Source organism: Colobus angolensis, unplaced genomic scaffold, assembly GCF_000951035.1.
Source record: "Colobus angolensis palliatus isolate OR3802 unplaced genomic scaffold, Cang.pa_1.0 Scaffold109, whole genome shotgun sequence".
NCBI lineage: Eukaryota > Metazoa > Chordata > Mammalia > Primates > Cercopithecidae > Colobus > Colobus angolensis.
This window is the reverse complement of record NW_012111919.1, coordinates 6,388,144-6,404,700: the sequence shown is the minus strand read 5'-3', so window position 1 is coordinate 6,404,700 and position 16,557 is coordinate 6,388,144. Positions and strand designations below refer to the sequence as shown.

The 16,557-nt window shown below is 49.4% G+C and overlaps 2 protein-coding genes and 1 long non-coding RNA gene across 5 annotated transcripts in view; 1 reads left to right on the top strand and 2 right to left on the bottom strand.

The window, feature by feature from the left end:
- LOC105518098 overlaps nt 1–2,658 on the bottom strand; it is a 6,985-nt gene extending 4,327 nt beyond the window's left edge. The window contains exon 1 of the long non-coding RNA XR_001002774.1: nt 2,603–2,658. This is a non-coding gene — a long non-coding RNA (uncharacterized LOC105518098). The remainder of the gene's footprint in view (nt 1–2,602) is intronic.
- The window catches only part of ITSN2 (intersectin 2), a 118,986-nt gene extending 104,983 nt beyond the window's left edge, over nt 1–14,003 (top strand). For all 3 annotated transcript variants that reach the window (XM_011950968.1, XM_011950961.1, XM_011950976.1), the window contains 9 exons: nt 805–988; nt 4,231–4,329; nt 6,040–6,207; nt 6,934–7,149; nt 7,710–7,831; nt 8,610–8,692; nt 11,573–11,656; nt 12,451–12,624; nt 13,093–14,003. In XM_011950968.1, coding sequence (XP_011806358.1) covers nt 805–988; nt 4,231–4,329; nt 6,040–6,207; nt 6,934–7,149; nt 7,710–7,831; nt 8,610–8,692; nt 11,573–11,656; nt 12,451–12,624; nt 13,093–13,250 — 1,288 coding nt within the window. In that variant the 3' untranslated portion in view covers nt 13,251–14,003. The remainder of the gene's footprint in view (nt 1–804; nt 989–4,230; nt 4,330–6,039; nt 6,208–6,933; nt 7,150–7,709; nt 7,832–8,609; nt 8,693–11,572; nt 11,657–12,450; nt 12,625–13,092) is intronic.
- A 2,013-nt stretch (nt 14,004–16,016) lies between these two features.
- FAM228A (family with sequence similarity 228, member A) overlaps nt 16,017–16,557 on the bottom strand; it is a 22,243-nt gene continuing 21,702 nt past the window's right edge. Inside the window, exon 8 of the mRNA XM_011950935.1 lies at nt 16,017–16,286. Within this exon, the coding sequence (XP_011806325.1) occupies nt 16,122–16,286 (165 nt within the window). The 3' untranslated portion in view covers nt 16,017–16,121. The remainder of the gene's footprint in view (nt 16,287–16,557) is intronic.

Genomic DNA, 16,557 nt, shown 5'->3' with positions numbered 1-16,557 from the left:
TCACTGCAACCTCCACCTCCCGGGTTCACGCCATTCTCCTGCCTCAGCCTCCCGAGTAGCTGGGACCACAGGCGCCCGCCACCTCGCCCGGCTGGTTTTTTGTATTTTTAGTAGAGACGGGGTTTCACCGTGTCAGCCAGGATGGTCTCAATCTCCTGACCTCGTGATCCACCTGCCTCGGCCTCCCAAAGTGCTGGGATTACAGGCGTGAGCCACCATGCCCAGCCACCCAAGTGTATATTTTTAAAATTTATTTTTATTTTTATTATTTTTAGAGGCAAGCTCTCACTCTGTCACCCAGACTGCAGTGCGGTGGCGTCATCATAGCTCATTGCACTCTTGAACTCCTGGGCTCAATCGATTCTCCCACCTTAGCCTCTGGAATAGCTGGAACTATAGGTGTGCACCACCATGCCCAGCTAATTTTTCATTTTTTGTAGAGACAGGGTCTCACTATGTTTCCCCAAGCTGGTCTCGAACCCCTGGGCTCAAGCAATCTTCTTGTCTTGGCCTCCCAAAATACTGGGATTAGAGGCGTGAGCCACAGTGCCCGGCCCACCCAAGTGTGTGGACTTTATTTACTTTTTTTTTCTTTGCTAACATCACACCCAGGTTGGCTTGACCAGCAAAGCTTTTGGCCCAGGCTGTCTCCTCTTCCTCTCGACTTTTCCTTCCCAGTGCCAGAGGTTCTCAGGTAACTCACTGGTTATCCTTACCATTGCTCTGCCATCTGCCATGGGATTCATCCTTCAATTAGCTGAGACATTCACTTAGAAACACAGAATGAGAGCGTGTTCTTTGCAGGGCTTTGCGGGTGCGGAAGAAGACCGGGGGTGAGAAGATGCCCGTGCAGATGGTTGGGGACATCCTGGCAGCTGAGCTGTCCCACATGCAGGCCTACATCAGGTTCTGCAGCTGCCAGCTTAATGGAGCAGCTCTGCTACAGCAGAAGACAGATGAAGACACAGACTTCAAAGAATTTTTAAAGGTAATTCCACTCTGGGCCTTGCATGGCAGGCTCCTTCTGAGGCTGGGGGCAACAGCACACAGTAGCCCAGCAGGGAATCCCGGCATTGGAGAAGGGCATCCGCATCAAAGGAAACACCAGGACCGCAGATAATTTTCCCATTGTTTTGTGTCGCCTTTTTGTAGACCTGATTTCTTCCTGGCACTGGGACCATAACTTTTTCCCCATCTAATAACAGAGTGTTTTTTTTTAAGCATACTTACTTATCAGCTACTGTATACTCCTAAGAAACACCCGGAATGTCACTTTCTTAAGTTTGTAAATTGCATTCATTTAATACCTATCTTATTCCAGAAAGAGTATAAAATAGCTTACTTTTTTTCTTTTCTTTTTTTTTTTTGAAACAGAATCTCGCTCTGTTGCCCAGGCTGGAGTGCAGTGGTGTGATCTTGGCTCACTGCAACCTCTGCCTCCCGGGTTCAAGAGATTCTCCTACCTCAGCCTCCAGAATAGCTGGGATTATAGGCATGTGCCACTATGCCTGGCTACTTTTTGTATTTTTAGTAGAGATGGGTTTTCACCATGTTGGCCAGGTTGATTTCGAACTCCTGACCTCGAGTGATCTGCCCACCTTGGCCTCCCAAAGTGCTGGGATTACAGGTGTAAGCTACCGTACCCGGCCCTAAAATAGCTTACTCAAACGTATAAAATGCAACAAGATAAAATTTAAAATAACTAGATGAATAAACTGGGACAAAAGGAAATGAGAATAGGAAACAGGAATTTAGGATAATATATAAAATGCGTATCTGTGATCCTGTACATATACCAGAAGTGTGCACAGATGTCATCCAAGCTTCCAGAAACTGATGAGCAGAAGAAGAAAGGATCGGTTCCATGATGCCACGTCACAAGTTAAACATGAGAAGTAAAGTTACAGCTGTACTCAGAGAGAAAACACTGTGTATAATGTGATGAGTCAACAACATCCTTCGTACAAGTTATCACAATAGAAAGTCACATTTTGAGAAGTCATTTGCATTAATGTTGTTCAGTAGTAGAAACTATTATTATAGCTGTTAAAATGGTAAGGAAATAGAAAGTAAAATCTGTTTTCTGGCTTTTTTTCATATTTCCTGTTGGGTTTTTTTGTTCATGAAATACTGCATATTGGGATCTATTAAACAGCCATATCAGTACTTAAGGGAGAGAGTACATAATTTAAACATTTTCATTGTCACAAAAGAATAGAAAATAAGAATAAACTATAAAGATGTTTAGGCAGAAAATAGAAATTCCAAAAGGAAAATGGAGGAAATAATAAAGATAAAAAGCACAAATTATATCAATATATCCAAGAACTGGTATGTTGAAGAGAGGTAATAAAATATAACTGAGGAATCTAATAGAAAAAGGAAAAAACACAAGTAACAGTCAGAATGGATGTAAGGAGATCTCTTAAATTAAAGTGCATATAATTCCAAAAGACATGCTAACAAATGTGAAAACATGAACAAAATGTGTAATTTTCTATTAAAACTTGAAAACTGGCTCAATAAGAATAGAAAATCTTTTAAAAATAGAAAATCTTACTATTAAGATACTATTAACCAAGAAGAAAATTGAGAAACTTACCCCAAAAAGGAGCTGGGTTCACTTGATGGATTTAACACTGAATTCTTTCCAACTCTAAAAGAATAGATTATTCTATATTATACAAACTGTTACAGATCACAGGAAAAAGTAGAGAGGTCATGTAGTTCATTCTATAAAACAAAAGTAGCCATGATTCCAGGCCTATTTAAGTTAAAACCCACTATCTTTTACAAATACAGCTGTTAAACTCTTAAAGTAACAGTTCATAAAATTAAGCATTACACGAAAAGAAGAGTCTATCATAACCAAATAGGATTATCCCAGGAGGCTATAGCATACCCTGCTTAGAACAAGACAGGCTCTAATTGTGTGACCAGAGGCAATTTATTTAACATGTAGGAGCCTTCAGTCCCCTCATCTATAAAAGGAGATTATCATACAATACTTTTAAAGGACTTTAACTCAGAGACCAACACATTATTATTAGCATTCAATAAGTGATTATCGTATTTTTCCTTATGATCTCAGGGATGCAAAAATGATTCAATATAAGGCACTGAGGACAGAGCCCTTCAATTTGTGGTAAGGGTGGGAGGCGGGGAGTTGCCTCGAAATGAACTGGAAGAAACATGGAAACCAAGATCCTAGACTTAAGCGTTTGTCAGAGTAATGAGATAAACAGAACTGTTAGTATATGTGCATGTTTTAAAATAATAATGATGTAAATAGGATTTCAGTGTCATCACAATTGTAACAATAGTAAAAATAAATAAAAATACTGCCTCATAATGAAAGGCCTGCTATAGCTTACCTTAAAAAGCAAAATCTAGCAATAAGCTGTGTTCTAAAATGTTACTTTTAAAAAGACTCAGAAAAATAAGAAAATAAGAAGCACGAAGATGCTTGTGACAGCAACATATACAGATATGGCCAAAACAAAAGGGGGCAATTTAAATATCCAGTCGTGGGGCAATGATTAGGTGAGTTACAGTGAGTGTACTTTTCCGCCATTAAAAGCTGCCATCCTAGAGCAGCAGCTGCTCTGTCTAGGCAATGTACCAGTGCTAGAGGTAGAGGCAAGTAAGATGTGGGCCCTGGGCCTGGCGCTCAGTCGGGTGTGGAATAGACACGGAAACACGGTGCCTCTCCCTGCATCACCTGGTGCGCATGTGGTGTGGCCAGGGAGGGGCCTGGAAAGGAGGGAAGGTGTCCCAGGGGAGAGCCTGGACAAGGGGAAGCAGGACTTGAGTCTTGAGGGTCGAGTGTGAATCAGCCCCGAGAAGACAGGGCGGGGACAGTCCCAGCACAGGCTCTCACATTCGTGAGAAAGCTGAGGAGCATCCGCTGGGCTTGGCACGTGAGGTGAGATATTCCTACTGTGAACCCAAGACGTATCATTTTAGATCCTGAGTTATTAAAAGAAAGTTGAAGGCCCTCACTTTACTACAGTGCAAAGTATCAGTGTAGCAAAATTACAGTTCTCTGTTGTGAATATATACATGTTTTAAAATAAAAATAAGACATGCACCTAAAAAAATTATAAAACAGTAAGACAAGGAGAAACATAAATAAATAAAAGAAATGTGAAATCTAAAAGGTGATCAAAGACCAATGCTTCCTGTGGTCGGAGCTGCGATTTCCTCACGAGCCTCGCTGTTGTTTTGCAGAAGCTGGCATCTGACCCGCGGTGTAAAGGAATGCCCCTCTCCAGCTTCCTGCTGAAACCCATGCAGAGGATCACCCGCTACCCACTGCTCATCAGAAGCGTGAGTGTGCAGGCCGGGCGCTGGGGTCTGAGTTAGGAACAGGACGCGCTGAGGTCCACAGAGGCCAGATCCTCAGGGAGCCTCTGACCATGCCACCTCACCCTGCACACAGTGTGACACCGCAAAAGCGATCCCACTGTCCCAGGGACCAGACGCCTGTGTGTGTGTGTGTGTGTGTGTGTGCACAGAAACACACCGAATCCTTGAAGTGGGCAAATGAGAGAGGAATCCAGTGTCACTTGGGTCACCTGTCATCCGCCTTTCAAGAAACTCCCCAGCATCTCAAAGTCAAAAGTGTACTTGTCCAGGCAGGGAAAGGCCCCTCCAGGTCTCCAGTTTTGGAGCCCATCTGGAACCCAGAGAGAGACCAGAGCAACCTTAGACTCCGGTCTTTCCTCTGAGATCTGCCTCCATCCACCCCTGAATACCTTTCCTAGATGTCCCAGGAGGCTCCACTTGGCATGTCCTAAACAGAGTTCATTTGTGTCCCTCACTGTATTCGGCTTTGACATTCCTTCAAAATTCCTTCTGGCTTTCTTTTCGATAAGCAATATGGCCCTCTTGAGCCCATAAGCCTTCTAAGGAAAAGGCAGACTTTACAGAAGATTATGCCACAATTAGCCATTGATTACAGTAACTTACAAAGAAAAACAGCAGGCATGTGATAAGCCTGTTACTTCTACTGATGATTCCTTGACTTTTGGTCTGTTAGCTGTCCTCGACATAGACCTCATGTGATAGATGCCTGTACTAAACTGAACCATAAGCAGGTTCACAGCCCCTTCATTGAAATACTTGGGGCCAGATGTGTTTCAGAATTCGGAATGTAGTTCAAATACCGTATATATACGACTCCTCAACTGAGCCTTAGGGCAGCACTTATAACCAGACACACTAATATTCCTACAGTGAAACATAAGAACAATCACTGTAAGTAGAATAAGTAAATATATCTCTTCTGTTTAGGTTAGATTTTGCCACCAAATAGATACTGAGTAAAACCTTTAGGCTCTCAGGCTTTTCTGCATTTTAGAATTGTAAACGAAGGACTGTGGACTCATCCAACTAGAGTGAGAGAGTCCAGACAGGGGCGTCTGGTGATGGCCCCTAATTTCTGGAGGGACCACACACGTTGGTGTTCTGGCCTCTACACATTCACAGTTGCAGCATGTGTCGTTTGAAATCGCTTCAGAATGAACAGAATGCATTTCTTCCACATGCTGACAATGTGATTTTATTGTATTTTTCCTGTGGCAGAGGAGTCATTGCTTTCATCAGGTATTTTCAAAAGGATCAGTGACCCCCAAATTGTTATGAACCATTATTATTCAGCAAGTTCACGCTTACCACAGCTGCAGCCAGTTTACTCTGGAGGGCTCGCCCTTACATGGCTTACATTTCGGGAGTAGGGCGGCTCCCGCCTATTACCGGGAGCCAGTCAGAGAGCAACCAGAGACCCACACAGTTCAGAGCCTTGATCCGTTTGGCACTGTCACCTTGTCGCAGCAGCGTTACCTGTCCCTGTGTCCCCACGAACGTGTGGGAGTATGAGTTTCTCAAGGGCGGAAAGTGTGGTCTTGTTCCCCGCCGCACTTCAGGGCATGGAAGCAGAGCCCATAAACGGGGGCTGGCGGAGCGGTCCAGCGAGGGTCCCGGTGGGCGGGTGAGAGACGCAGCTCCTCCCATGTGACGCTGTCCACTCTCTTCCAGATTCTGGAGAACACCCCGGAGAGCCACGCGGACCATTCCTCCCTAAAGCTGGCCCTCGAGCGGGCAGAGGAGCTGTGCTCTCAAGTGAATGAGGGAGTTCGGGAGAAGGAAAACTCGGACCGACTGGAGTGGATCCAGGCGCACGTGCAGTGCGAAGGCCTCGCGGAGGTCAGGCCTGTGCGGTTGAGCCGTGCGCCTCCAGGGAGGCTGTGGGTGGGGAACCAGCTCCGAGCCTTCCCTGGCATGGACAGTCTCCACCTCAGGCAGCCTGCGTGGACTCACCACCCTGCCCCTGCAAAGGCTTTTTTTCTTTATTTTTCTTTTTTTTTTTTTTGAGACAGAGTCTCATTCTGTCGCCCAGGCTGGAGTGCGGTGGCGAGATCATCTCGGCTCACTGCAAGCTTCGCTTCCTTGAGTTCGAGCGATTCTCCAGCCTCCATCTCCCGAGTAGCTGGGACTACAGGCATCTGCCACGATGCCCAGATAATTTTTGTATTTTTAGTTAAGCTGCAGTTTCACTATGTTGCCGAGGCTGGTCTTGAACTCCTGGCCTCATTGATCCTCCCGTCTCGGTCTCCCACAGTGCTGGGATTGCAGGCATGAAGGGCATTCTCCCTTCTCCTAAGGAGAGAAGACTGGGATGTTTTGTTTTGAGTTATTTGAATTCAGCTGGTAGAATCAGTGTTCTGTGGCTGGAAGTAATGATTTTCACTGGGCCAGTTTGAACTCTGAAGAGTAATGTATTTAAGGATCTTTCATGCAAGGTGAATGATTCTAGCTACACTCCCACCTAGAAAACTCCACTACAGTATCCTCAGGCCCAGGGCCCTGGCCTCAGGGGCACTGGATGGTTTGTGCCGGGATTTAAAAAGTGAAATTTTCTTTCTCTTTAAGCAACTTATTTTCAACTCTCTCACCAACTGCCTGGGGCCCCGGAAGCTCTTGCACAGTGGGAAATTATACAAGACCAAGAGCAACAAGGAACTGCATGGATTCCTCTTCAATGACTTCCTGCTTCTTACCTACATGGTCAAGCAGTTTGCTGTTTCCTCTGGCTCTGAGAAACTTTTCAGCTCGAAGTCCAATGCTCAATTCAAAATGTATAAAACGGTGAGTATCACACGTCTGGAGGGAGCATCAGGGGCCTAATGAGGCGTCGCCTCTATCTTAAGGGCCTTCCTGGCGGACCCTGAGCTGACCTTACGGGACCCTCCTCACCTGGTTCCAAATCGCTCGTGCTTCCTTTGCTGCTTCCCACACATTCGGGCCCCATGCGGCTGGGCTCTCCCCACCCGCTGCCGGCCATCAGCCAGACTCCAGCGGAGATTCTGGCTTCGTGTGACACCTGGGCTCACCGCTGTCCGCATTCAGCACTGGGTCTCTGTAAGTCGAGCCCCAGCACAGCACCAGTGTTGGTAGCAGAGAGCTTTTTGCACCAGCCGTCGTGGATGCTCGGAGCTCCTGTCCCCAGTCCCAACACCTGACCCACCTCGATGGTGACTTTTCCAGAAATGGAGGTTTCATTTGTTCTGTGTAGAAGACCTTTGACACTAGACCCCTTTCTCCTTCTCAGCAAGACTCTTCAGAGCAAACAGAATTCTCTCTGGTCATAGGCGGGTGGAGTGTTCTGGCCCATCTCACAGCCTATGTTTTGGCCCTAATTCTTTCAGCCCATTTTCCTGAATGAAGTCTTGGTGAAACTGCCCACAGACCCTTCCAGCGATGAGCCTGTCTTCCACATTTCCCACATTGATCGGGTCTACACCCTCCGAACAGACAACATTAATGAGAGGTCAGTCCTGACCATGTGTGGCCTGCCTTGAACTCTGGGAGAAGGCCTGGACGTCTCCCTCTGCCTAAACCCATCTCCAGCCGTGCTCAAGCCCCACTAATTCTGTATCCTGAACCTCTCTTAACAAGTCCCCTCTGCTCCGGTCCCACGGTAGGCCTTTGTCACCGCAGCTGCCTCCTAACATGCTTCCCGGCTTCTCTCCCCACACCACTCAGCAGCCTTCCCAAATGGCAGATTGGCACCTCAGGCCCTGCTACAGTCCCTGCAGGGGCTGCCTGCAGGTGACAACCCACTGTGCTTTGCTGGTTTCCGAGGCCTCCTTGGGCCACAGGTCTCAGCCGCCAGCCCTCCACCTGCAGCTCTTCGCCCCCCAGGCGCCCTTGTGTGGGTCCCATCCCCGCTGTTCCCAGCTTCCTTCAGCCTGCAGCTCCAATGGCGCCTTTGGGGCGCCCACCCAGGAGGTGCTGCTGCTCCTGTGTGTGCTAGAACCCCTCATGCCAAGTGTCATCCGTGGGGCCAATGCATTGTCTGTCTCCGGGTCCCAGCGCCTTGCGAGTGCCTGGCATTTTGTGGTCAGTCAAGAAGGGGCATTAGCAGCTCTCAGCTGGATCCTCCATTAGCATAAGCATCTTTCGGTTGACTAATATCAGGTCTTTGATAGGAAACTTGTGAAAGCTGAGGTTAGCAAAAGACTGAAGAACATGTGCAGAGCTCTGGGGATCCGGGCTGACCTGTGAGGGTGGGATGCCGCCAACGACTGCCCCTGCTTCTCCCGCAGGACCGCCTGGGTGCAGAAGATCAAGGCGGCGTCTGAGCAATACATCGACACCGAGAAGAAGAAGCGCGAGAAAGCTTACCAAGGTATCAGGGTACCTGGAGGGTGGGACGCAGCCCCCAGGGGCCCTAGGGATGCCGGCCACTCCTCCTGCAGTCAGGCTGATGAAATGGGGACAGGCCTGAAAGACCAGACCTGCTGCAGGATCAGACCAGAAAGCCCTCCCCTCTTGAAGCTGCCACTGCAAACCTCCCTGGGGCCCCTGCCCACACAGACACAGGCTGGCAGTGCCAGCTCCGGGACCTCCCTCTCTGCAGCGCCTTTATCCCTCCCCCTCCACTGCACCTTCTCCACTCCTTTGTCTCCATGACTCACCTCACCTCTGCTTGGGCTGTGTTGCTCCATTACATGCTGCTCCCGTGGTCTGTCTCCCTTCAGCTCCTGAGCAGCCCCTGCTCCTCCTCACCCTCTTCCAGGGCCTGCCATCCACCCTCTCCCTTTGCAGCCAGGGGGCCTAGACCCTAAGTCTGCCCTCTCCCCATCCTTCTGCCCCTGCTTCCTCTCCCTTCTCACCTCACCAGAATTCAGTCCACGTCCTGTCCCCACCAGTGACCCCAGTGGCCTAGTTAGTGCTCAGTTCACTTCCCCTGCCCCAGCTCCCTGCACTGATGGCAGTCACTGAGGCTCTGCCTTCCCTCTGGACCCCATGGCCGCCTTCCCAGCTCTTCTTCCACCCTTGCCCAGGCCTCTCCCCCGCCTCTGTAGCTCTCTCCCTCGGGGACCCCACCGACCCCCAGCTTTAGGGTCAGGCTGGCCACACTCCCCCAAGCCCGGGCCTCTGAACAGCGCCCTCCAGAGAACCGCCTGCCCCATTGCTCCCGCATCACACGACTTTTCCCAGGGGACCACCAGCCTCCCTCCAGCAGCAGCTCCTCCTCCTGGGAGCCTCTGTGGAACGTAGTGTGGTCCCCAGCCACCCAGGCCCCTCCTTGGCGCCTCACACCTGGTCAGCTGCGCTGCAGTCCTTCTCCCTCGCAACTTTCCCATCACCCTGCTTTCCTGTCCCCGTGTCACAGGCCCCCAACCTCCCACCCAGGCTGCAGCACAAGGCTCTCTTCCTCTCTGCCACCCATCCTCTTCATTTCTGGAGTATTCTCTTCCTGCTGAAGTATCTTCCCTATTGCCTCCCAAATTAAGGACACATTTCTTATCCCGCACTCAGGGCCCATCCCCACTGTTACCTGCCATCCAGCCCCATCCCCAGCTCATGGCTGTGCCCGGCCCATCCAGCTGCCTAGTTGGGCAGCCCATCGTTGCCCTGCCTGGCCTTCCTATGTGTGCTCACCCTCCAGCTGAAGTGCTCTGCCCCCACCTTACCCATTCTTCGAGGCCCACGTCAAACACAGCCTCCTCCATGACACCTTCCCTCTTGCCCTAGCCAGCATGACTCCTACCTGGAGCCCCCACTGTCCTGAGGCTGCCATCATCCTCCGGCTCTCCTCCTCTGTTGCCTCTGCTTATGCCCCCTCAGTCCCTGCTTTTCTCACTTAATGGCCATAAGCTCCCTCAAGGCAACTCCCCCCCGCACCAGGCCCGGAGTGTGACTTATGCCGGTGGGGCTCCAGCTTTGTTGCACTGGTGGTGTCCTCTCTGTTCATGGCACAGATCACTCACCTGCTCAGTGGAGCCGCAATGGTCTTTGTAAAGCACCTGCCACCCTACCCTGCCCCACCGTGGGCCTCCGACCAGCACTCCCACATTCTTCTCCAGCCTCCACATGAATGCCAGGCCCCAACCTCCCTGCTGCATCTCCAGCTGTGCCAGGCCAGCCTGTGGCCTCCACCCCACGGGGTGGGGAGGGTTGTGCTCTGAGCCAGCTGCACCTCCACCTTCCTCCCCACTCGGCCCCCCATGCAGCCTGTCCTCCTGCCCGGGCCTCCCGCCAGCTTCCTGGCTGCTATGGTTGCAGCTCTTTATGTTTTTTTATTCAGGTTTCCCCTATTTTGTTATATACTCCTAAAAGGTATGTTTAAAACAGCTTTTTCTAATTGAATGTTATTTTAATGGTACTTTAAAAGCTTGCTGTTGAAAAATCAGTGATTCATAACGCATATAATGATCTCTTAATTGGCCAAAGATGTCAATCCAGTTTTTCTGCCTGAGTTCTGCTTCCCATCAGCATCTGCATATGTTGCTGTGCCTCGTCCGTGTGTTCAGTCCTTTCCACATTTGTCGATTACTTTGTGCCAGGCTCTGTGCTAGGCCTAACTGGGCCTAGACTTTGGTATCTGATGTTTAAATTTTGACCCTGCCATTTAGCAGCTCTGAGTGGATCACACTACAGTCCTTTCTAAGCCTGTGTTTCTCATCAGTAAAATGGGGAGCTACCTTATCAGGTAATTATGCAGTTTAAATAATATAACTTACATAAGTCTAGCACATGCCTAACACAAAGTAAGTATCCAATAAATATTAGCTTCTATTAAGTGCTGCACAAATACCCTGTATTATTTTATTAATGTTACTATTTGCTGGGCTCTTGAGGAGTTAATACAAAGATGATGGAAACACTCCATGCTCTACCCTGGCTCCTGTCTGGAAGGGGAGACAGACATTATGCAGGATTTCAGACCCAGCAGGCTGTGGGCTGCTCATAAGCCAGGGATACTGGATGCAGAGGAGGGAAGGGATCTGGGAGGTAGATGTGGGATCAGACCTGCATCTTGAAGGATGAGTAGGATGCTGATGGGCAGAGACAGCAGGCAGGGCAGAAATAGCAAGCAGGGCCTTTCTAGCAGGCGACACAGCCTGGGGAAAGGCACAGGGCAGCCAGATGCTGGGCTGTTGGGCCCAGGGCAGTGGTAGATGGGGACAGGGAGCCAGTAGTGTTATGGCTGGTTTGAAACACAGTGAGGGTGTGCATCCTTGGAGAAGAGATGAACGAGACTTGTCTTCCTCTTTTGTAGCCCGCTCCCAAAAGACTTCAGGCATTGGGCGCCTGATGGTGCATGTCATTGAAGCTACAGAATTAAAAGCCTGCAAACCAAATGGTAAATCCTGCTTTCATTCCTTCAACAGACATGGTAACTGCCCTGTCCCAGTTTTTGCTGATGACTTTTTGAGACGGAGTCTCGGTCACCCAGGCTGGAGTGCAGTGGCCCAATCTTAGCTCACTGCAACCTCTGCCTCCGGGGTTCAAGTGATTCTCAAGGCTTAGCCTCCCGAGTAGCTGGAATTACAGGTGCGCACCACCATGCCTGGCAAATTTTTGTACTTTTAGTAGAGACAGGGTTTCACCATGTTGGCCAGGCTGGTCTCGAACTCCTGACCTCAAGTGATCCAACCACCTCGGCCTCCCAAAGTGCTGGGATTACAGCACTTTGTCATTGACAAAGTGCCACTGCGCCCGGCCACTGATGACGCTTCTGAACACTGAGTAAAGGAATGCTTTCTAATAGTGTGTCCAGTGCCACTAAAATGCACATATTGGACCAATATTCTTATCACTGTTTTCCCAGTAAGTGCCAGTGCCCGCCTTCCCTCGTGTGTCTGCGCCGAGGAAGCATGCAGCAGGTTGCACTGACACTCGCCCAGGCTTGCTCCGTGGGGAGCGGTCCTGGCAGTGGAGCTCTCGGCCACTCCCCAGTTAATGCTGCTGTCAGCACTGGGAACTTGGAGACCCTGTTACTAGACCACAGGGATACGGTGCCCCAGGCAGCGGCTCCTGCTGCCATGGTCTCGAGTGACCCGTTATCTGGGATCCTGCTTCTGCTCAGGGAGGGCACTATCAGTCACTTCGTTTTACCTGCTGCACCACACGTGTCTGTGGTTTGTTTTTGTTCAGGGAAGAGCAACCCATACTGTGAAATCAGCATGGGCTCCCAGAGCTACACCACCAGGACCATCCAGGACACACTCAATCCCAAGTGGAATTTTAACTGCCAGTTCTTCATTAAGGATCTGTACCAAGATGTGCTGTGTCTCACCCTGTTTGACAGAGACCAGTTTTCACCAGATGGTAAGTGTCGCTCAGCCAGGGCATCTAAAGGCTTTCCAGTTTCCTAGATCCTGGAGTCCTGATCCAGGGGCCTCAGCTGTGTGCAGACCCCTTGCCACTTCGGGGAAGTGACACAGGCCTGTGTCATCTTGCTTTGGCAGCAGGTAGGTGGCCTTCCTCAGGGGAGGGGGTGGCCTCCGATAGTTTCAGGCCTTTGACCCGTCACTCCCTACACACATGATGCGAACACCACTCCTGGAGCATTCTCAGAATGGAGATTTGAATTCCACGGGGCAGCTTCTCACACATAAACCTGCCACCATTCCCCACACACCCTTTCATGATATTCAACAGCCATGAACCAGAAGAAGTTCCTTGTTTCAGATGTGAAGGTTTTATGAATCCTACTTCAGACACTCTTACGGATGTAGCTCTTTAATGATTTTATAAAGAAGAAAGACATCTGACTCTCCTATGTTTATTCACCAGATTTCCTGGGTCGTACTGAAATTCCAGTGGCAAAAATTCGAACAGAACAGGAAAGCAAAGGCCCTATGACCCGCCGACTGCTGCTGCACGAGGTCCCCACCGGGGAGGTCTGGGTCCGCTTTGACTTGCAGCTTTTTGAGCAAAAAACTCTCCTGTAGGGGTTCTAAAAAACAGCACCAGTGGGACAGTCCACAAGGCTGGGGCTGGAGAACGAGACTGCGCTCTCTTAGGGCTGAGGGAGCACCATGCAGCTTCACCCCTCACAAAGCCATGCCCGCTGGGGGCTCTGTTTTCCTGCACACTAAATAGCTAGCAATCTATGCAAACACCTTTCCTAAAAAGAAACCAAACCCCATAGTACAGTGCCTTGTCCTAGTGTTCACATGTTCAGCTGTGTTTAGATGCCAAGGTTTCCATTTTCAGGGCTATAAAAAGTATTACATGGAAATGAGGCATCAGACCACCAGACGTTACCGCTCGGTTGAATGTGTCCACCATGGAGTGGTTTGGTGACGCTGTAACCATTCCACGCCAGTGACCTCTGCTGGGTCACAGCCACTCAGGAGGGGAAGGGTCAGGATGAGAGGCTGCAGCCTCGACGCTTGCGCAGCCTGATACTGAAATAGCGTCTACTCGTGCACTGAATAAAAACAGAAACTTGATCATTTTATTCCTGATTAGATTTTATCACTCTCTGCTAAGACAATATAGTCTGGAGTATAAGTGGGAAAGCTTGATTTAAATACTGTGAACTCTAATAATGTGGAAAATATTTTTCAACTTTAATTTTCTGAAGTATAAATTATTTATGTAAATTCATTGTTTTTGCATTTCATAGGACATGCATCTTTAAGCTTTATCATTGCCAATATGTACAGAAAGAGAATAAAGACATATGTTTATGGATGGAACTTCTGTCAAAGTCTGACTGATTTACTTTCTATATGAAAGCTTCTTTTTTTTCTTTTTAATTTTCTCAGCCAGATGAAAGGCTCTTAAAAGGTACCTTCAGAAGTTGCCTATAATGAAACCAAGTTTCCTTCCTGGTACGTGGGCAAAACCAAGGACAGAGTGAGGATGAGGTCAAGAGACCCAGCACCTCATCTTGACTCTGCCACTAATTTGCTCTGTGACTTTGGTGAATCTACCTTGTCTTTCGGGTGCTGGGTTTCTTTAATGGGTGAAATGGATGATCTCAGTGGGAGCCACTGACCCTCTGCGTCCTTCAGCTTGCCTCATTGAGTGATAACCTCAGGGTAACTTACAGTAAAGAAATTCACAAAGGTCTCAGACACTAAACCCCCTGATTAATTAGTAAAAACTGGGAAAAGATCTGCCTTTTGTTGTTGTTTTGAGACAGAGTCTCGCTCTGTCACCCAGGCTGGAGTGCAGTGGTGCGATCTCGGCTCACTGCAACCTCCGCCTCATGGGTTCAAGCAATTCTGCTGCCTCAGCCTCCCAAATAGCTAGGACTACAGGCGCCCGCCACCATACCCAGCTAATTTTTGTATTTTTAGTAGAGATGGGGTTTCACCATGTTGGCCAGGCTGGTCTCAAACTCCTGACCTCAAGTGATCTGCCTGCCTGAGCCTCCCAAAGTGCTGAGATTACAAGCATGAGCCACTGTGCCCGGCCAGGTATGTCTTTTTGAAGGAATAATTTGGATTGCTAGGGCCCTGATTTCTAAGGGAGCAGGTCTCCAGGCAGCTGGAGGAACCAGGAAGGATTCAAATGTCCCAAAGGCTTGGGCCTCCCCCCTAGCCCCTGCTTCTGTTTAAACATAATCGCTGGACAAAGGACTGGGAAACAGAACCGGCACATTCAGATTTAAAAATCCATCACTCACTCACTCAGCTATGGATCCTGGGCACTGATTGGTTAAAACACAGACATAAAAAAGGTAAGAGATGTCACTGGATATATGAAACTGAAACAACTGAACATATTGCTTTTGCTTATGGGAAAGTCTGGCTAGTCAGGCCCAGTCTCATGGAACAGAGTGAACTGCTGGCTGTCTCTAGGGTTGGGGCTTGTTGGTCACAAGGCCAGCCTGGCTGATGTCAGCAGCAAGGCTGCCCCTAATGACTCAAAACCAGCTCTAGGCTTACTTGGAACGAGAGCTACAGAACGATCCTGTGTTCCCAGGGCTGCAGGGACTGTAATCCTCACTGTGGTGAGTACCATTTCTCCACTGCTAGATATGAGAGGACTCTGGTCAGATTTAGGGCAGAGAAGCCTCAGGACCAGAGTCAGACAACCTCTATGAAACCACGGACCACATGGGCATTGGCACACCCGGCCACTCCAGCTGTCCCCTATGCCTAGGAGCACACACCTGCCCCTTGAGAAATCAAATGTAGGCCTGACTTTTGGGAGGATATGGGATGTGCCTGAGTCTCCATACCCCGAGTCTCCATACTTGCCGAGTCTCTGTATCCCTGAGTCTCCATACCCCCTGACTCTCCATACCCCGAGACTCTGTACCCCCTGAGTCTCTGTACTGCCTGAGTCCATATACCTCTACCCAGCAGGACCTAGCATATGTGCCTCATGCGCCCAGACATCTCCCCTCTGCTGAGGAACCCCTCAGCAGCTCCCTCCAGTGCTCTTCAGGAGCAGGTGCTGTGGCGGGGGAGGGGCACTTCACTCTCTTAAAGGCAACCCATATTCTGAGCAATCTGATGATCAAGTCTGAGTGCACGTGATGGGGGGATAAACATGCTATGTGGCACCTGAGGGACTGGCCTGAGAGAACACTGCCACCTCTGAGCTAGGGGACTGCCACCTCTGAGCAGCTCACCAAGCCTCAGAGCATTGTGTGTTGGGAGAGGATAATAGTGTCTTACTGCGAAAACTTTTCAGTGAACAAAGTACCTCACAGGGCTCCTGGTTCACAACAGGAGCTCAATAAACAAGAACTACTGTGATTTGGGTATTTCTTGCAATTTATTTCCACTTCTAGAGAAAGAAAGTATGTTTAGAGTATTTTAACTGTTGTACAGACACTGCCAAGTCAAGTCCACCAAACTTCAGTACCAAGGGTGGCCCTGCCTGGCCACCTTCTGCAGGGAGGCCAGGTGCTGCCCTAGGACCTCAGCTGTCATCACTCTTCTTCCTACAGGCTGAGGACCCCTGTGCTGTTGGCTGTCCCCAGCAGCCCAGGAGCAGGGTCTCTGCTGTCTAGTTCCTAAAACCTAGCAACAGAAGAGAAGGGCTAAGTGTGGTGCAGGGATGCGGGGCTTACACGTGCAGGGAGGACCCCCGCTGACTCTGCCCCACACTCAGCCCTCCTGCTGGAGCTGAGACCCCCGTTTCAGGCAGGTTTCCAGCCAGCCCTCTTGCTTTACCTCTCTCTCTCTCACTCACTCTGGTTCCTGCAACTCTCAGACAAGGCTGTCTGTATCTTTGAACTCCACAAAGAACTAATCTTTTTTTTTTTTTTTTGAGACGGAGTCTCGCTCTGTC